This window comes from Kogia breviceps, chromosome 18 (genome assembly GCF_026419965.1).
Source record: "Kogia breviceps isolate mKogBre1 chromosome 18, mKogBre1 haplotype 1, whole genome shotgun sequence".
In the NCBI taxonomy this organism is placed as follows: Eukaryota; Metazoa; Chordata; class Mammalia; order Artiodactyla; family Physeteridae; genus Kogia; species Kogia breviceps.
Genome location: NC_081327.1, coordinates 6382217 through 6401973, shown reverse-complemented (window position 1 = coordinate 6401973; position 19757 = coordinate 6382217). Strand labels below are relative to the sequence as shown.

General features: G+C 54.6%; 2 protein-coding genes across 10 annotated transcripts; one reads left to right on the top strand and one right to left on the bottom strand.

The window, feature by feature from the left end:
• Positions 1–1556: 1556 nt before the first annotated feature.
• PIH1D1 (PIH1 domain containing 1) lies at positions 1557–7003 on the bottom strand. Of its 4 annotated transcripts, none has more exons than XM_059046148.2 (10): positions 6759–7003; positions 5887–5980; positions 5421–5487; positions 4625–4804; positions 3431–3492; positions 3257–3338; positions 2728–2857; positions 2421–2496; positions 1917–2060; positions 1557–1678 (listed from the first exon to the last, which is right to left on the bottom strand). In XM_059046148.2, the coding sequence occupies exons 2-10, from the start codon at positions 5974–5976 to the stop codon at positions 1637–1639; spliced, it is 873 nt and encodes a 290-aa protein (XP_058902131.1). In that variant the 5' UTR covers positions 5977–5980; positions 6759–7003; the 3' UTR covers positions 1557–1636. The 4 variants fall into 4 exon arrangements, with proteins under 4 accessions (XP_058902131.1, XP_058902129.1, XP_066874840.1 ...); XM_059046146.2 differs by having other exon boundaries at positions 5887–5993; positions 6759–7000; XM_067018739.1 differs by having other exon boundaries at positions 6673–6985.
• Positions 6741–19668, top strand: ALDH16A1 (aldehyde dehydrogenase 16 family member A1). 6 transcript variants are annotated; one of them, XM_067018733.1, is made up of 19 exons: positions 6753–7001; positions 10605–10942; positions 11078–11243; positions 11416–11518; positions 11940–12066; positions 12780–12958; positions 13042–13119; positions 13216–13397; positions 13485–13637; positions 14347–14532; positions 14873–14968; positions 15171–15307; positions 15468–15573; positions 15659–15786; positions 16143–16310; positions 16612–16813; positions 18195–18380; positions 18710–18832; positions 19394–19668. In XM_067018733.1, exons 3-19 carry the CDS (start codon positions 11241–11243, stop codon positions 19553–19555), a joined length of 2319 nt encoding a protein of 772 aa, XP_066874834.1. In that variant the 5' UTR covers positions 6753–7001; positions 10605–10942; positions 11078–11240; the 3' UTR covers positions 19556–19668. The 6 variants fall into 6 exon arrangements, with proteins under 6 accessions (XP_066874838.1, XP_058902091.1, XP_066874834.1 ...); XM_067018735.1 differs by lacking the exon at positions 10605–10942 and adding an exon at positions 9003–9064 and having other exon boundaries at positions 6801–7001; XM_067018737.1 differs by lacking the exons at positions 10605–10942; positions 11078–11243 and adding an exon at positions 9003–9064 and having other exon boundaries at positions 6741–7001.
• Positions 19669–19757: the final 89 nt, after the last annotated feature.

The following is a 19757-nucleotide window of genomic DNA, read 5'->3' as shown; positions in this document are numbered from 1 at the left end:
TGAGAAAACCCCGGATTGCCAGGGAGGAGAGGCTGGAGGCTGGGACTCCTGGGTCAGAGGGAGGAGGGAGCCTGGGGCTCGGACTCCAGAGTCTGAGGGAGGAGTAGCCCGCGGATTCGTCCACACGCGCCACCCTGTGGTGACAGAATCCCCGCTCTGGGTGCGGAGGCGGCCGTCGCGGCTCCGGGCCAGGTGTGAAGGTGGGAGCAGATGGTGAGGAGGAAGGAGCGGGAAGGGGGCCCAGCAGCTGCCAAATCCCGGGCCTTCGCCGGAACCATCACCATGGAGACCGAGGAAGGCAGAGGACCCAGCCCTACACTTTCGGGACCCGGGAATGAGTTCTTCTGTCCTCCCACGGAGGGTTCCCGTGCAAACTACAAGTCCCAGCGGCTGCTGGACTTCACCATTTGCTTCTGAAGGACCGCTTACTCCGAGGGCCGCTGGGAGTTGTAGTTGTCTGACACAACGGGCTGAAGTTGCCTTGCGCCCTCTGGTGGACACGGCGCCCAAGTTCGCTATTTCCGAGGCCCAAGGGACCCTACCCAATGTCATCCCCCAAACTTTTCACTTTCTCACCATCTAATCCCTCTTTCCCCACCCAATTCACTCAGTTCCAGCCACACTGGCCTCCTCGCTGTTCTTTCAACATCTATTACTGAGGCTCCTGCATTTACCTATCCTCCTAGGATTCACTATGGAAGAAGAGTGTGTTGGCAATCGTTCATGAACTCAACAAATATTTATTGAGTTCCTACTGGGCGTCAGGTATTGTCACACCATAGGGGACATAGCTGTAATGAGAGTATCACTGGGTATTGGGGACCACCAGAGGAGGATTCTAACTCAGCCAGGGAAGATCAAAGAGAGCCTCAAGTTTGAAATGCTTCCCAGGAAAAGCCCACTATAAGGGGTGACTGGGAGGGTCGGGGCAGGGCATGGGTGTAGCGTAAGGAGATGTGCCCTGTGAGGGCAAACAACCAGAGGTACTGGAGTAGACCTGGGTAGGTGTACTGGAGAAGAGGATACTAAATAGGGGAATAGCAGATACTAAGAAAAGGTGTAAAAAACTGGTGTGGTCAGGACACTGCTCAGTATGACTAGCCTGAGTGACTGGAAGAGGCCGAAAGGGAACATGAACGGGGACTTCCCTGGCGATCCAGCGATCAGTACTCCCAACTTCCACTGCAGGGGACGTGGGTTTGATCCCTGGTGGGGAGCTAAGGTCTCATGTGCCCTGCAGTGGGCAAAAAAAAAAAAAAAAAAAAGGGGACCATGAAGGCAAACAGACAGCACAGAACATTGAGTGCTAGCTGAGAGGCTTGGACTTTCTCCTAGGAGCACTGGGGAACCAAAGAGGGGCTGTGAACAGGAGTGGGGCAAGGGCAGCTCCGGGGCCTTGAGAGAGACTAACAAGGGGAGAGACTAGAGGCCAGGAGACCAGGGAGAGGATCGGGGGAGAGAACGAGGCCTGAGCTGGGGGAGTGACCTCCATGGGACTCCAGTCCAATGTCCCTCTTCCCTCCCAATCCCCATTTACTCCTAGCCAGACACAGAACAAAGGCAAAAATCGTTTATTTCAATTTCAGGGAAGCCACCAGCCTGTTCCCTCCATGTAGAAGCACAGGGAGACACCCAGTCAAGAAGGCACGGACAGAAGGGGCATCGCCACCATCAATTGCTGAGAGACAGGAAGGGGAAAGAGGTTCAGGACCTGGGGATCCAGCCCCCAGCCCCTTCCTCCCTCAGACCCAGGATCCAGGCCCCCCAGCCCCTCCCCCCTCAGACCCAGAGTCCAGACCCCCAGCCCCTCCCCCCTCAGACCCAGAGTCCAGGCCCCCAGTCCCTCCTTCCTCAGACCCAGGGGTCCAGGTCCCCGAGTGTTCCTGGTTCCCCACAACCCGCAGGCCCCCAGGCACCTTTCTCTTCTGATGGAAGGCTGCCTTGCTCTCATCACAGCTGATTCGCAGGGGGATGTAGGCATCCAGATGGTACAGCTGCTGGGGGCCCCCCATCACCAGTCGATTCTCCCCGATCTCCAGCGACAGTCCCAGCGCACCTTCCTGGGGATGCAGTGGAATCAGCCCCACCCTTCCTTTCCCAGCAACAGGACAATAAGAACACAGACCAGTGAGAGAACTCTCGTGTGTCGGGATACCATAGTTAAAGAGTCTCATCTCCCAAGAAAAAGGTGGGACACAGTAATTACAGGTTTATGACTGAGCACTTAACGATGCACTGGGCATCCTCAGGACGGCACCAGAAGTGGGCCTGAGGGCCCCATGGGACAGAGGAGGCAACCTGCTCAGAGGGCAGCACTAGCCCGGCTCACACAGGTCTGACCACAAGCCCACATCACTTCCCCTCCAAGACCCCAACCCTTCCAGACCTCATTCTCCTACTCTGGTGGAGGGTGCACTCACCAGTTTGGGGAGGTCAATTTCGGCCAAGAGGAGGTCAGGGGCCTCCAGCCAAAGGTTCACGTGAGGCTTCTCAGGGCTGGGGAGGAACAAGACCCAGAACTCAGAAGAGCCGCCAGGTCTTTACCGGGGCTGTTCCCTCTCTTTCTCCCTCCCAGCCCTGCAGCCCCGGGACACCTTCCCAGAGGGAGTTCTGCTTTTCCTCCCTCCGGGTTCCCAGAGCCCCAGGACACAGACACCTACAGGATGGCGGGAGAGATTCCAAAGAATGTCGGGGAGACAGGAGATAGGGAGCCCACTGAATGCCCACCCTTTCTCAGGTCTCGGGGAGTCGGGCATGTACAGGTTCCCCAGCTCCTGGATCCGAGGACGCTGCTGGGAGCGGATATTCTGCTGGGAGATAGAGCCCAGAAAAGGTCTGTTCTTCAATATACGCCACTCTGTGGGGAAGGAGCACAGGATCAAAGGTCACATGGCTCAGGGTGTCCCTTGCTCCCTACCCCCAGAGGAAGAAGGGGGTCTTGCACTGCCAGAGCCTCATGGGAGACGCTCCGCCCTCTGCCGAGGATACCAGGGATCTGACCACACCCCCAAGCTTGACTTTAGGAAGCGTGCCTGCCTTAGCCCCGCCCCTCGAGGCTCTCAAGACCCTTCCGCTTACCTGGAATCCCCCGCCTCCTCCCTCTCCCCCTTCCCAAGACTCACACAGCCCTCTCCCTGAACTCCACAGCCCAGGGGCTAATATAATCCCTGACCACACTAGTCCCACTTCTCCCAGGGGCCGCCCCCAAGCTCCTCCGGGTTTGGCTCCTCCCTGTGGCCCAGGCCCCGCCCCTCACCTGGATTTAATGGCAGGCTGTATTTGTCCTCAAGGCCCTCCCTGGCAATGGTGATCACAAGCTCCCGCAAGAAATCGCTGTTCTAGGAGTGAAAGAGGGAGAAGAGATGTGGGAGGGCTGGGGGATGGAGGGAGAGGCCCCGGCCCAGGCCTCCCCTGCAGCCCCGCCCCCAACCTGCATCCTCCGGTAGAAGTCGCTGTTGACAGCTACGTCGTAGGCGGTACAACCCTGGCCTTCTGCCGGGAGAGAAAGGGGGTGAGGCCCCAGCCCTCGGTGGGAACCCCACGGCCCAGGAACAGCCAAGGAAAACACAATCAAGAACAGCAGCCACAGAGCCAGAGACATTAGGAAGTCAAGACACGCACTTGCCAGTCTGGATTCATACCAGCCTCGTCTCCCAGCTCCAGTCTCTTCCCCTCTGGTCCTTCCCCACCATGTCCCAGAGCTGACCCTGACCCTCCCCAGTTCATAGTCCTCCCAAGGATCCCCAGCACCCGCAGGGGGAGGACTGAGTCCTTCAGCCTGGCACTGGAGGCCCTGTGTGGTCTGCCCCTCCCACCTGGAGAGAGTTCACTTCTCCAGCAACCTCATCCCTTTAAATTTCTTCCAATCACTCTTGATTACTGATCAATTCAATTCAATCATTTCTCTCCAGCCTCTGGACCCCTCTGTCCTCTCTGCCTAGAACCCTCTTCTCTGTCTTGGCCTGATGAACTGCTCTGGTTCCTTGAAATCTTATATTTGATGTCTCCTCCTCCAGGAAGCCTTCCCTGATCCCTCAGTGGGAGTGAAGAGGCCCACCACCCCACCCCGAGCACAGCACAGAGTCACACCACATTGAAATCACATCTGCCTCCTTCATCCTCAACCAAGACTGACAGCTTCTCAAGGGCAGGTTCTGGGTTTTGGTAAGTCCCTACTCCTCAGGGCAATGGCCAAAGCTTCATCCCAGGAGGCTTCAGGGGACATATGTGAATTGAAAAAACAAGGATATAGAGCCAGAAACTCTAGAGACAGAAGTGAGACAAGGCAGAGACACAGAGACAGGGGAGAGGGTGGAGGAGAAAACAGGGATGAGTTAGGGCTGGCCGAGGCCTAGAGCCAGGAGATCAGCTAATGAGCACCTGCCCAGCCCTCCCTTGCCCTGGGGTGGGGCAGGGAGAAGTGCCAGGCTGGCCGGCTGAGGAGAACCAGGACTGTCCAGTGAGAGTTCTGGATGCCCATGAGGCTAGGGATAGGCCATGGGGAGAAGGATCAGTACAGGGGTGCCAGGTTTCTAGGTCCTAAGGGAGGAGGATACTGGGCCCTGGATTCTAGGGAAGAAAGGACCGAGGGGGCTAGATTCCTGGGTCCTCTCAAGGCACTGACTTGCATCCAGTTCAGCATGTGGCTCTCCCAGACTCATGGGGATGCGAAACCCGGCTTGGTCCTCCTCCAGCATTTGAAGCAGCTCATCCTCAGTCAAGTCAGCAGGAGGAGGGATGGAGGGAGAGTGACAAATGTTGATGAAAACCTTCCCTTCAGATGAGTTGGTCTTTATGCAGAAACCTGGTGGGAATGGGTTTGTCCTTGACCATCTGTCTCTGCATGGGTCTCAGTGTCCATCCTTCTTTCGATCTGTCCCCCTCCTAGAGTGTTACTCCTCCACTTTCTGGGTCTGTTCCCCTTCCTGCCCCTGGGATTTCTGACTCTCTGTCTTTGAGTCTCTGTCCCCCTAGTCACCCCACATCTCTCTCTCTCTTTTTTTTAAATTGTGGTATAGTTGATTTACAATGTTGTTACTTTCCACTGAACAGCAAAGTGAATCAGTTATACATATATATATATATGTGTAACTCTTTTTTAGATTCTTTTCCCATATAGGTCATTACAGAGTATTGAGTAGAGTTCCCTGTGCTATACAGTAGGTCCTTATTAGTTATCTATTTTATATATATTAGTGAGAATATGTCAATCCCAATCTTCCAATTTATCCCTCCTCTCTTTGGATCTCAGTCCCTTCCTTGCTCTCTCTGGGTTTCCGTTCACTCCCATCACCCAAGGCCTCTATACACCACTACTGTGTCTCCTTCCTCTCTCCTTGCCCTATGTCCCCTGCCCCCAGTCTGTGACCACCTCTCTCTGGGACTCTATCCCTCTCTCTTTGGGTTTCTGTCTTTCTCACCAGGTTGAGGTTGTATCTGTGTAGATTCTGGTCTGCTCGTCTGGGCTTGCTGGAGCTCCTTGGAGGCCTGTGTGAAAGAAAACAACGTCCAGGCTTGGCGTTTGTGCTGTCAGAACCCCCTCATTTGTTCCTCAAATGTTTAGTGAGCAATTTTTACGTATATGAGATAGGCAGGGCATGAGATATATATACTATGTCCCCTTCCTACTTTGAGGAACACGAAGGACAACGCTGATCCCACTCCCATGTCTTCCAGAGACTAGCGAACAGCTAGTAGTAGTAGTAGTAGGTAAGCAACTACAACTCCCGTAGGCCCTGTTGCCCCCGCCCCCCGCCAGTGCATTCTGGGAACTGTAGTCCCGTTTCTGAGTACGTACACACACACAGACACACACACACACACACAGACACACACACACAAAATCTCCCAAATCCTCAGGGACCCAGAAGTCCGTTCAGTCCGCACCTGCAGCAGCAGCTCCTCAAAACGCGCCGTCTCAGCGCTCATCGTCTCTGCCTCGTTTAGCTCCGGTACCAGCAGCTTCAAGTCGGCCATGGCCCTGGGGAAGAGACCTAGGCGTCCTCAGCAACAACCTTCGGTTGGATCCGAACTCTGAGGCCTGCTCCCGGGCCCTCAACCGACTCCCAACACCGACAATTCTGTACGAAAATCTAAGAATCTGGCCTGAGACTACAGTTTCACTCAGGTCAGATACTGCATCAGATCTCTTGGGAGCCAAATGTCTCTAGATGCCCTCTAAGCCCTATGTGCCAAGTGTTTAAATGAGAGCCACTTTTCTGGTCCCTGCGTAACCAGGAACTCGGGTACGCCACACTTCCGACTACCCCAACGCTCCATCATCTATCCTGCAACCGCATTCGGTACCAATCACAGAACAATCTAGTCTAAGTCTGAAGCCACGCCCTTCACCTCAACCAATCAAAACTAAATCCAGACGGCCACTAAACGCCACACTTCCGGTGTGGATTAAAGCCACACTTCTGCTCCTTCCCTACGGCCACATCTGGCCAGGTTACGGGGCATAACTGGTACACTTTTAAAACCTTAAGTTAAGTGTCCATCCTAAAGGACTCCCTTCTGATCTCTGAACAGTCATCTCGTCCCCAGAGGTAGATTAGATTCTCGAGTAAAGATATTTCGGGCTAAAAGTTGCACTTTCGGTCTCCAATATGAACAGGGTGGTGGGAAGACGCCAATACGGCTACTCTTCTAAATCTGGAGGCCTCGTACCTATTTGAAGGCATCCATATTTTCGTTCCCCACTCCCCCAGCTTTGAGGAATGCGCATGCTCCAAACTACACTTCCCGGCGCAGACCTATAAGCGGAGTCACCGGATCCTAAGGCGGGGTTACGCTCTATCTCCTGTAGCCGCGCCCTTTGGGCAGGAGGGGTCGGTGTCGCGCTTCAGACCTCGAGGTTCCCTTGCGGAGAGAGTCCCTCAGTCCGTGGAAAGCGGACTGGGAGCGTGATGGCTGCGACGCGCGCAGGATCCCGCACCTGCGAGATCTTCACCACGCTGGAATACGGACCGGTGCCGGAGAGCCACGCATGCGCATTGGTGAGGGCTTGCCCGGCCGGCGCTGCCCATCCCCCTTCCCAGTCCTCCGGGCCCTGTTTTGAGCGCGGACTCCCGTGATCCACCGCGGCAGCTCAGCAGCTCCGCCCCTCTCAGCTCCCGTGATTCCCGCCACTCCTTAGGATCCACCCCGGAGGATGTTCCCTTGAACTCTTAACGGTTGCTGCCTGTTAGCCTTTTAGTCTGTTCTCGCGAGCCCTAGTGGCTGTCGTGTTCCACCGTCCAAAACTCACGGTGGTGCTTCTCCTATTCTTCAGAATCCCCCGAGGGGCTTCTGTGATTCTTCAGGGCCGCCTCAGAGCTTCCTGTGATCCCCTGGGACTCAGAATTCCTGTGGGGCTCCCGTGATCTTCCGAGGACCCTCAGAGCCCGCGTAGACTTCCCGTGATTCCTCAGAATATCCTATGGCTCCCCGGGTCCCTCAGAATTCCTGGGGGGGGCTCCCTTGGTAGTCCGGAGACCTCCGCGGAGCCCCCGTGAGTCCTCAGGGTCACGTCAATACTTGTGGGGTTTCTATAATCTCGGGAACTCTCGGAATCCCAGAATACATCAGAACATCCTGTAATTACCTTCAACCCCGCAGAATAACCCCGTGGGTCTCCCGTGATCCCTCCGTGTATTTCAGAACTTCCGTAAGACTCCCATGATCCCTCAGGGTCCCCCAGAACGATCTTGGGGTTCCCATATATAACTTCGGTGCCTCGAATTTTGTATAGTTATCCAGCCCCGTCAGAATTCCCCCATGGAGCCATCCTGATCTCACAGGGCCCTCTAGCACCTAGGTGTGAGAAGCTTGGGCTTCTCTGGAGGGAAAGTGGAGGTTAGAAGAGTGGTCCACGTGGAAGAAGATGAGACCAGAGCCCGATGCGGACTGTAGAGATGGAGAAGAGATGAGGCAGAGATGCAGGAGGAACAGGGCTTGGGGTATTGAGAGGGCAAGGACAATGCCTCGGGTCTGGGTCTGGCTGTCTCTGTCCCCCCCCCCCCCACCATGGTAAACCCAAGAGGAGTAGGGTGGCAGAAAGGTTGGGAAAGACTCTGGGCTTGGTTATCACATGGTGATGATGAGAGGGAAAGCCTTGGGCCATGTGCAGCAGTCAAATACTACTTGTGCCTGAGCCTCAGGTCTACAGGCAGGGACCTCATAGTAGAAAGATAATTGAATGGTGAGAATGATGAGATTATCTAGAACTATAGTGTCGACTCAGATAAAAGGATCTGGGATGGAGTATAGAGAATTCCCACACATGGAGGTTGGTTAGAGATGGACTATCTTGAAATAGCAATAATGTGATAATAGCTTATGCTTATTGGGTGCTTTCTATGTGCCAGCCTCTGTGTTCAGCATGATCTCATTTAATCCCCAAAACAGCTGTGAGAGGGGATTATTGTCATTACTTTAGTGATAGCAGACAGAAGCTTAAAGAGGTAAGTAATTTGCCAACAGTCAATACATCTTAAAAAAATGTGAAAAGGAGATTTGAACCTGAGCCCTGGGATTCCAGAGCCCATGCCCCCTATCCCCCCCACCCCCAGCTCGATCTTACCATCTGTGGGCCAGACTCAACCAACAAACATGTTTTCTTTGGCCTGAACTTTATTTTTAAAAATGTGAATTAGTGGACAACTAATTTCATGTAAACATCCGGGATTCCAGCTTCTTTTGAAAATAAAATTCCAAAGTTTGACAACCTTTGGCTCACATTCCCTGACAAAGATTATCTGGATCCAATAGCTAACTGTCTTTTTAGACAAGTCACGAGTTCCTAGTCTCCACCAGGGCCCTCTTCTCACACCAGGGTGGCCTGTCAGGACCCTGTGGAACATTCTTTCTGGGTTCTGTTTTTCTTTGGGGGGGAAATTTTGCAAAGTTACGCAGAGTAGTTAAATTATGAACTCCCATTTACCCATCACTCAATGTCAACAATCGTCAACATTTCATCCAATGTTGTATCTCTTTGTTTTCTCTTTTTTTTCCTGGAGTGATTTAAAACCCAGATGTCGTGTTATTTTCCCATAAGTATTTGAATCTTCATTTCTAACAGGTAAGGACTCATTTTGTAACATAACCACCAGGCTGTTTTAACATTAACAGTCATTCTTTAATATTACCTAGTGCCCAGCCCACGTTCATATATGCCCGACTATTTCAAAAATGTGTCTTTCCGTCGGGGGGGCATCTTTGAATTTGAAACTTATGAATTTCTACTTTCCTTAAAAATTTGGGGGGCTTCCCTGGTGATCCAGTGGTTAAGAATCCGCCTGACAACGCAGGGGACGCGAGTTCAACCCTGTTCGGGGAACTAGGATGCCACATGCCGCGGGGCAACTGCACTCCTGCGCCGTAACTAGGGAGAAGCCCACAGCGAAGAAACCCACACGCCCCAGTGAAGACCCAGCACAGCCAAAAAAAAATTTTTTTTTTTACCTTAAAGAAAAATGAGGAGGCCCAGTTGGTAGGGTAAGAGAAAAATCAGGAGGCTAAGGCATCGGGGATGCTAAGAGAAAATAGTTTGGGGAATTCCCTGGCGGTCCAGTGATCAGGACTCCTCGCTTTCACTGCAGGGGGCCCGGGTTCAATCCCTGCTCGGGAACTAAGATCCCGCAAGCCAGCGGCCAAAAACAAAAACAACAAAAAACAGTTTGCAGAAGGAAAAAGTGGAAAGGATGTCTTGGATTTAGAAAGGATTTAGGGAAGACAGGGAGAGAAAGAAACAGGAAACAGGGAGAATGAAATGCAATAAAATTAATAGGAAGTCTTAAGTAAGTGCTGTTCTGAGCCTATGACACGTATGGATCCATTTAATTCTCATCACTGTCTTGTGAGATAGGGAGAGACTGTGATTATCTCCATCTTCCAGATGGGTTAGCTGAGACCAGGGTATTTTAAGATCCATGCTAAGACTGCACAACAAGGAAGTTTCAGAGCCACAATTCAAACCCAGGCCATGTGGCCCCAGGCTCCAGGGACTCCCTACCTTGGGCTCAGTTAGGCACTTCACAACCAAATAAACTGCACCTGGCAAGGCAGCATCAGGCCCGTGTCTTCAGTAGGGGTCACATCCTTCCCGAGTAATGACAGCTGAGCTGGGAGGGAATGCCATCGCTCGTGGAAGGTGTGGGAGTCATCTGGCTTAAAAACCCCACCTCCCAAAGAGAACCGGATACCACGTGATACAGCCTCATGGGCATTGCAAGGGTCCTGGCAAGGAACATGCCCATCACAAGAATGCAGAGCACTCCAGGAAGCCCCAAAGTTCTGGCTTCCCACTGGATATTTATGGTATATTCCCAGTTTTCCCAGTCCAGATGCGGTGGACCAGTCGGGGGTCAATATTGTCTAGAAATATAACTGAATTGTATCAGATTTCCAGGGAAATAGAAAGTCATTTCTATTCAAGAAGGTCATTTCTCCTTGGAGAAGAACAAGTTTTATTAATCCTTTGTTCACATTCTCCATATGTAAAAGGCAGTAGGATATCCCTCACACGTTGCTGGTGAGCATGTAAAATGATGCAGCTGCTGTGGAAAACAGTTTGGTGTTTCCTCCATGAATTACTCAGAGTATCGCTATATGACCCGCAGCTCCACCCTGAGATATACGCCCAAAAGAAGTAAAGACGCATTCAAAGAAAGCCTTGTACGTGAACCTTCACAGCAACACTATTCACAATAGCCAAAAGGCAGAAACAACCTACATGCCCATCAGCTGATGAATGGGTAAAGAAAATGTGGTCTCTCCAAACAATGGAATATCATGCAGCCTTAAGGAGAAATGAAATTCTGATCCACGCTACAGTGCGGATGAATCTCGGAAACACCAAGCTGAGTGACAGAAGCTAGACACAGAAAGTCACGTATTGTAGGATTCCGTTTATATATGAAATGTCCAGAATAGGCCAGTCCATAGAGACAGAGAGCAGGTTAGTGGTTGCCAGGACTTCGGGCAGGGGAGAAGGGAGGGTGAGCTCTTAATGGGTATGGAGTTTCCTTTTGGGGTGATGGAAATGTTCTGGATGTTTTTCTTTTGCTGTGCTGCTCGCCACGTGGGATCTTAGTTCCGCGACCAGGGATCGAACCTGGGCCTCCGGCAGCGGAAGCGTGGAGTCTTAACCACTGGACCACCAGGGAATTCCCGACGTTCTGGAAGTAGATAGTGGAGATGGTTGCACAACAACTGTGAATGTATTGATACAAAATGCCCTGAATTTACACTTTAAAATGGTGAATTTCATGTTATGTATTTTTTATGTTTATGTGTATTTTCCTCCTACGCGGGAAAATAACTGATGGGGCAAAGGGGGCAGGTGTTCCCTTCCCAGAGGACTCTGGGTAGGGATAGAGCTCCCCCAGCAGCCTCTCAGACCCCTTTCTGAACTCTCTCCACCTCCCCCAGGCCTGGCTGGACACCCAGGACCGGCACTTGGGTCACTATGTTAACGGACAGTGGTTAAAGCCTGAACACAGGAGTTCAGTGCCTTGCCAGGATCCCATCACGGGTATGCGGTGTCCCCCAGTCGTGCAAAAGGGGTGGCTATGGCCCCAGGTGTACCCATCAACAATATACCATTCTCTCTGCTCAGGGCCCTGAGGGCAGGGAGCAGCTGGTGGGAGGAGAAGGCTGAGATTTCTGGCTCCTCTTGATAACAGTCCTCCTAATTGTGCTTCCAGGTCCCTGTGAACACTTTTGAAGTCACTGTCTCCTAAAATCCCTTCCTTGCCTGTGGGAGGCAGTCAGAGCAAAGACCTATATAGATTTATCCCCATTTGTCAGATGATAAAACTGAGACCCTGTGTGGGGTAGGGGGACCCGCTTTACTGCCTTGGGGTGCTCCTGCGCTCCAGAAATGTTAGCCCCCTGCAGTTCTGACAGGGGTTCCCCCCACCTCCCAACTGGGTTCCCCCCATTCATCTCCCCAGGAGAGAACTTGGCCAGTTGCCTCCAGGCACAGAAGGAGGATGTGGCGGGAGCCGTGGAGGCTGCCAGGACCTCGCTGGAGAACTGGAGCACACAACCTGGAGCCTTTCGGGCCCAGCATCTGACCAGGTGATGCACTTGAGGTGTGGACCCCAGGAGACGGAGAAGGATTTGAGAACAAAGACTCTGTATTTCCCAGTATCCCACTGAATTCACTGGCTGCTAAGACTCATACTCCCAGCATGCCTTTGAGCCTTTAGCAGCTAAAACATCCGTTTCTCATTGTTTGCTGGGACTAGAAATGACAAAGCCCGTTTCCCAGCATACCCTTGGGACTCATCCCGGTGCCATTTCTCAACAACTCACGGGCTGGTGAAGTTCCTGAAACTGTTTACCAGGGGAAGTTAGAGACACAGATTCCATTTCCCAAAGGACAATTGAACATAAAGGCTAAGCTTTCATTTCCTAGCACATTTGGGGGTTACAAGCGGCCAAGATCTTTACACAGCATCCTGAGGTTTTGAGTGTTTACCAGACTACATTTCCCATACATCTTTGGTGCCCTCCACCACTGGTAAACAGTGCTGATGCCCCAGGGGTTCCTGGGGACTGTACTTAAGGTATACACAGGGCGTGTTCCAGGACTCTATCAGGCCAAGGGGCAGTTGGAAATGACCATTCCAGGACTTCCCTGGCGGTCCAGTGGTTAGGACTCTGCGCTTCCACTGCAGGGGGCACAGGTTCAATCCCTAGTCGGGGAACTAAGATCCCTCGAGCCATGCGGGCGGCCAAGGAAAAGGAAAAAAGAAAAAAATGACCATCCCCCCCTGCTTGCTCCACAGGCTGGCCAAGATGATCCAGAAGCACCAGCGGCTGCTGTGGACCCTGGAGTCCCTGGTTACTGGACGGGCCATTCGAGAAGTTCGAGACAGGGATGTCCCTCTGGCCCAGCAGCTGCTCCAGCACCATGCAGTCCAGGCACACACCCAGGAGGAGGCGCTGGCAGGCTGGGAGGCCCTGGGTGAGAAGCAGGAGTCCCAGCCCCCAGCCCCCTCCTCCCTCACCATCCAGCAGTGCCTGCTCCAGTCTCATTTGTTCTTGCAGGAGTGATTGGTCTCATCTTGCCACCCACGTTCTGCTTCCTTGAGATGATGTGGAGGATTTGCCCTGCCCTGGCTGTGGGTAAATGATTGGCTGGGGTTTGGGACTCCGGGGTCTGAGGGAGAAGGGGGCCGGGGGTCTGGACTCCAGGGTCCTTGAGCTGCCTGCCTTCCCCAGGCTGCACTGTGGTGGTCCTCGTGCCCCCAGCCTCTCCGACGCCCCTCCTTGTGGCCCAGCTGGCGGGGGAGCTAGGCCAGTTCCCAGGGATCCTCAATGTGGTCAGCGGCCCTGCCTCCCTGGGGCCTGTCCTGGCCTCACAGCCTGGAGTCCAGAAGGTGGCCTTCTGTGGAGCCATCGAGGTATCTTCAGGGCTGGGAGGGTGTCTGGACACAGCTGGGGGGCTGGAATGCTCCTCCCCGCTGCTGACCCCTGCGTGGATCCCATAGGATGGCCGTGCCCTACGGCGGGCCCTGGCGGGCCAGGGTCCCGAGCTGGGCCTGGCACTGGGGGCTGAGTCGCTGCTGCTACTGATGGAGACGGCGGATGTGGACTCGGCCGTGGAGGGCATCGTGGATGCAGCCTGGTCTGACCGCAGCCCGGTGAGACCTGGGGGTTGGGCTGTCTGTCTCCAGACCTTGGGGTCCCATGTCTTCATTCATTTTATTTGTTTATTTTTTAAATTAATTTATTTGGCCGGGCTGGGTCTTAGTTGCGGCATGCACGATCTTCGTTGCCGCGTGTGGGATCTTCGTTGTGGCATGCGGGATCTTTTAGTTGTGGCATGTGAACTCTTAGTTGCGGCACGCATGTGGGATCTAGATACCTGACCAGGGATGGAACCTGGGCCCCCTGCATGGGGAGCGCAGAGTCTTAACCACTGGACCACAAGGGAAGTCCCTTCATTCGTTTTAATTTTCAGTTCTTTGTGTCTCCAAACTCTTATCTGTAGACCATCGCATGTGAAGGATTCCGCATCCTCTCGAGTTCCTGAATCTCCACGTTCCCGGCTCTCCTGGGCTTCTAGGCTCGGGGGCTCTGTGTCTGTTGTTCTTTAGGACTCTTCATTTTTCTGAGTGTCCACGTCCTAGTTTTCTAGCGTCTCTCTTCACTCTGCGTCACCAGCTTTCTATAACTCCACATCCTCCCTGGGGTTTGGGGCTTCAGGGAGTCTCCTGGTCCTTGGCTACTTCTCCCTGACCCTCCTCTGATCTGTGCACATATGTTCCCCAGGCTTGGCCCTCTGTGGGGATGTGACCCACCCACGTAGGCGCTGAGTTTGCCCACCCTATCCCCCCCTTTTCCTAACAGGGGGGACTCAGACTCCTCATCCAGGAGTCCGTGTGGGATGAGACAATGAGGCGGCTTCAGGTGCGGATGGGGCGGCTTCGCAGTGGCCGAGGGCTAGACGGAGCCGTGGACATGGGGGCCCGGGGGGCTGCTGCACATGACCTGGCCCAGCGCTATGTGCGTGAGGCCCAGAGCCAGGGTGCACAGGTGAGCCTGGGCGCAGACTCTGGGGTGCCTGGGGAGGAGGGACCTCAAGATCTGACTTCTGGGTCTGGGGAGGGATGGGTCAGGGGGCCTGGACTCCGGGGTGTGAGCAAGGAGGGCCTGCGGGCTGGACTCCTGGATCTGAGGAAAGAGGGGCTGGGGGTCTGGATCCTGGGTCTGAGGGAGGAGGGGCTGGGGGCCTGGACTTCTGGGTCTCAGGGAGGAGGGGCCGGGGGTCTGGATCCTGGGTCTGAGGGAGGAGGGGTCTGGGGTCCAGACTCCTGGATCCCTGGGGAGGAGAGGACTGGAGTGAACTTGCAGATCTATTTCTCTGTCTCCGTAGGTCTTCCAGGCTGGCAGTGTGCCTCCAGACAGCCCATTCTTTCCCCCATCCTTGGTCTCTGACCTCCCTCCAGCCTCTCCATGTACCCAGGCAGAGGTAAGCCCCTCAGGGTCTCAGAGACCCTAGGCCATCCACCCATCCTCAGCCGGACATGGATGGCACAGCACGGAGGCCCCCCGGGGTGACCATCTGGACTGGGTCTGGGGGCTGCTGACTGCTGTAGGCTGGACTCCTAGTGGGTGGGGTGTTGGAGGGAGGGCCTGGCAGGCCGCCTGAGCTCCCTGGTCACCCCTTCCAGGTGCCGTGGCCTCTGGTCGTGGCCTCCCCTTTCCGCACTGCTAAGGAGGCGCTGGCCATGGCCAACTGGACGCCCCGAGGAGGCAGTGCAAGCGTATGGAGCGAGAGACTGGGGCAGGCCCTGGAGCTGGCCTACGGGTCAGTTCACACCCACTGGGCACACGGGGGGCCCTGCTGGGATGGCCCCAGCTTCAGTCTCGATGTCTTCCCCTCTCTCTGGGTCTCTCCCCGCCTCTCTGACTACCCCTCCCCGCCTCAAATTTGTGCATTTCTCTCTGATGTCCCCTCCTCCCCACAGGCTCCAGATGGGCACGGTCTGGATCAATGCCCACGGCCTCAGAGACCCTGCAGTGCCAACAGGTGGCTGCAAGGAGAGTGGGTCTTCCTGGCACGGGGGGCCAGATGTGAGTGCACCCCTCCCTGCCCATCACCACCCCTTCATCCACCTTGTGCGCTTCTCACGTTCTCTTGACACTGTCCCTCTCTCAGGGTCTGTACGAGTATCTGCGGCCCTCAGGAACCCCTACCCGGCTGCCCTACCTGTCGGAGAGTCTGAACTATGACACCTTTGGCCTTGCTTTTCCCTCCACCCCAGCTGGGCCTGAAACAGGGCTTAGGTGAGCTGTTGTAGGGACTACGGCGCTCAGAATTCCTGGAGTATATGGGAGGGGAGAGGGGAAATGGTGGCAGGCTCCTCCATGGACTGGAGGGAGGTTCTTGAGAGCCATCAAGGGGTCCCTGAGTCCTGCTGAGAATTTCATTCTGGGTCTTATGGCTCACCCCACCCGCCAGGCCTGATGGGAGTCTCAGTTCTGCTAAATGAAGGTCTGTGCTCTCCCAGAGACTCAGGGGGCCAGGAACGTGGGGTTTCGCAGGGGCTCATGGGAGCTCAAGTGGTCCATCCAGTGGGGTGGGGATGGGGTCCGAGCAGTCCCTGCCCCAGCACCCACTCTCACACCTCACCCTCCTCCAGCCCAGCACCCCGCTATGGGCTCTTTGTGGGAGGCCGTTTCCAGGCTCTTGGGGCCCGGAGCTCCAGGCCCATCCGGGATTCGCAGGGCAGTCTCCATGGCTACGTGGCTGAGGGTGGAACCAGGGATATCCAAGGCGCCGTGGAGGCTGCTCACCAGGCTGCCCCTGGGTAAGGAATGGAGGCACCCCATGAGATAGCCCAGGGGTCGTGGGGTGCCAGAGAGGGGAGTCTGAGACCCCAGGACGAGGCTGATGCTGATGGGACATGGGGTCCGGACCCCGAGGACTGTGGGCTGTGGAGTCTGAGCTCCCAGGGCTGACGGGATGTGGGTCTGGCCCCTCACTCTCCTCCCCGGGCAGATGGGCTATGGGGCCTGGACCCCCAGGGTGGGAGCTGTGGACAGAGGTGGGGCACCTGGAAAGAGCCAGGATGAGGAAACCAACCCCCAATGTGCCCTGTCCACCCACAGCTGGGTGGGCCAGTCGCCAGGGGCCCGAGCAGCCCTCCTGTGGGCCCTGGCAGCTGCACTGCAACGCCGAGAGTCCACCCTGGTCTCAAGGCTGGAGAGGCACGGAGTGGAGCTCAAGGTCGCCAAGGCGGAGGTGGAGCTGAGCGTGAGGCGGCTTCGGGCGTGGGGGGCCCGTGTCCAGGCCCAAGGCTGCACCCTGCAGGTGAGAGGGGTCTGTGAGCCGGCAGACAGGGCAGGCAGTCTGGAGTGGCGTCAGAGGAAGGGCTCCGGAATGAGCCAGACTGGGGGTCCAGGCCCCAGTGGCCTCACCTCTCTACACCTTCATTTCATCCTCTGTATAATGCGTATCCAGCCCACCTCATAGAGTAGTGTTTCAAATTGTCGTTAGTGAGCCAGTACTGGGCCATAAAACCAATTTAGTGGGTCATAGCCCTGCTTTGGTATTTTTGTTCTTGTTTCTTTCTTTAACAAAAGAGAACAGGATAGAAAATTTAGAGTGCATTGCACAGAGTATTGTTTGGTGTGATTTTTGTTTTGTTTATATATATAATATGCAGCCAAATATAGATACTAGGTTGGTCTGAAACGTATGCTGGGTCCAGTGGAGAAAGCGTGAGGATTCAGTGACTCCAGCGATGGCATGGGCACACTCAGGGATAGAGATAATAGAAAGATAATGGAAAGATAGCTAGTCATTTGACCTGGGCTTCCTCCATAAATGATATACAATTATACAGTGGTACCAACCTTGAGGAGTTGTTATGAAACTAAGTGAGCCGAGCATTTAATGTCTGACATGTAGCCAAGGGCTCAAAAATGTTTGCTTATGGATGGCCAATAAGCACATGGAAGAATGCTCCGCCTCATTAGTCATTGGAGAAATGCAAGCCAAACCACCATGAGGGACTTCCCTAGTGGTGCAGTGGTTAAGAATCCGCCTGCCAATGCAGGGGACATGGGTTCGAGCCCTGGTCCTGGAAGATCCCACATGCCGCGGAGCAGCTAAGCCCGTGCGCCACAACTACTGAGCCAGTGCTCTAGAGCCTGCGAGCCACAACTACTGAAGCCCGTGTGCCTAGAGTCCATGCTCCACAACAAGAGAAGCCACCTCAGGGAGAAGCCCGTGCACCGCAACAAAGAGTAGCCCCTGCTCTCTGCAACTAGAGAAGGCCCGCACGCAACAGCAAAGACCCAGTGCAGCCAAAAATAAATAAATAAATAAATTTAAAAACACACACACAAACCTGTAGGCTAGATTTCGATACCTCTACACATATTAACTCATTCTATCTTAACAGCAAATCTCTGAGGTAGGCACTATTATTATCCTCATTTTAAAGATGGGAAACTGAGGCCCAGAGAGGTTAAGTAACTCACCCAAGGTCACACAGCTGATATGAACCCAGCATCTGGCTCCAGAGTCTATGCTCTGAAATATCACCTGGTTCTATTATGATGATTGGAGTTGTTATGGAGAAGCAAAGTTGGGGATGAGAGGAGAAAAAGGGTGGGTGATAGAGGAGACCAAAGGAGGGCAGTCAGGCTCCCCTGCCCCGCCCTTGACCTCCTGCCTGTCCCTGCAGGTAGCAGAGCTGAAAGGCCCCGTGCTTCGGCTGCAGGAGCCTCTGGGCGTGCTGGCTATTGTGTGCCCGGAAGAGTGGCCCCTGCTGGCCTGCGTGTCTCTGCTGGCCCCTGCTCTGGCCCACGGCAACACTGTGGTCTTGGTGCCCAGCGGGGCCTGTCCCATCCCTGCCTTGGAGGTCTGCCAGGTACAATCGCCTGCCTGCCTGCTGCTGCTCCCAGCAGCCTGTGGAGCAGCAGATGGATGAAAGATGCCCCAAGACCTGCAGGAGCTCAGCTTTCACCCCACCCCCTTGGTAGCCGCGGTAACCTGCATCCTGGCACAAAACCTTCACTCCTCATAGACCCAGTGATGGTTCTCTCCAGACTGTGAGCCTTCACCAGTCATGACCCCAGCCCCATTCCTTCAGGGACCCCCATGGCCACTCCCCACATGCCCATTCCTCACCCTCCCCGACAGCCCTGGGGGTCTCTGACTCCCTCCCAACCCTGGATGACCCACTATCCCATCCCCTAGGATATGGCCACCTTGTTGCCAGGGGGCCTGGTGAATGTGGTGACAGGAGACCGGGACCACCTGACCCGCTGCCTGGCCTTGCACCAGGACATCCAGGCCCTGTGGTATTTCGGATCTGCCCAGGTACCTTTTGTTTTGCCATCTCCAGTAACAAACTCTTCCTTTTCTGGGGACATGGCTGCACCCGCTTAGAACACCCATTGCTAAGGGGGAGAAACTCCTTGGCAACCACGTTCTGAGATCCTGCCCCTTTACAGCCCTGGTTGCTAAGGAAGAGGATCTCCTTAGCAACAAAGGCCTGAGATCCTGCTTAGCCCAAAGACCTAATCTCATTGGACAACCCATTGCTAAGGACCACACCCTAGCAACAGTGTCAGAAGCCTACAGTCCACCCTCTTAAACCTCCTGATGGTAACAGATGGGAACTCTTTGTCAACAATAACTTCCGGCCCCATTCCTTTGAGTGTGGGCTGTTAAAGGGGAAGAAGTTCCATAGCCGTAAAGGTCAACCTTGTTTCCCTCAGCATCTGGAAGGTTTGCTTTCTAGGAGCTGAACGTTCTAGCCACAGAGCCTAGGCAAGCCGTTAGGCCCCTCCTCAATAATAGTCCTTGTTGCCAAGGAAGCAGCTGCTTAGCAACCAAGCCAATGGAAATGCTGACACCCCCCCCATCTCCCCACGCCAGGGCTCCCAGTTTGTGGAATGGGCCTCAGCAGGAAACCTCAAGCCGGTGTGGGTGAACAGAGGCTGCCCGCGGGCCTGGGATCAGGACGCCGAGGGGGCAGGCCCAGAGCTGGGGCTGCGGGCAGCACGGACCAAGGCCCTGTGGCTGCCCATGGGGGACTGATTGCCCAAGTGGCAGCCACTCCATCTTGTACAGAGGACAGATGGACCCCAACCGATGCCAGACATCTGGAACTTTCCTCTTATTATGGTTCCAATAAACTCTGACCAATCTTGGCTGTGCTTCTGAGGGGAGGAAGGGAGGAAATAGCAACTTCTGGGCTATTGAGGCATTTCAGTTCTGAGACTCAGCAGCCCCATGGGCT

Coding starts and splice junctions, on each gene's coding strand:
- PIH1D1 (XM_059046144.2), bottom strand. CDS start 6,730: ATGCGCATTCCTCAAAGCTGGGGGAGTGGGGAACGAAAATATGGATGC. Junction 5,488..5,886: donor TTGAGGAGCTGCTGCTGCAG/GTGCGGACTGAA, acceptor TCTTTCACACAG/GCCTCCAAGGAGCTCCAGCA. Junction 3,493..4,624: donor ACATGCTGAACTGGATGCAA/GTCAGTGCCTTG, acceptor CTCTCCCGGCAG/AAGGCCAGGGTTGTACCGCC.
- ALDH16A1 (XM_059046108.2), top strand. CDS start 6,912: ATGGCTGCGACGCGCGCAGGATCCCGCACCTGCGAGATCTTCACCACG. Junction 12,067..12,779: donor CGGGCCCAGCATCTGACCAG/GTGATGCACTTG, acceptor CTTGCTCCACAG/GCTGGCCAAGATGATCCAGA. Junction 13,120..13,215: donor TTGCCCTGCCCTGGCTGTGG/GTAAATGATTGG, acceptor TGCCTTCCCCAG/GCTGCACTGTGGTGGTCCTC.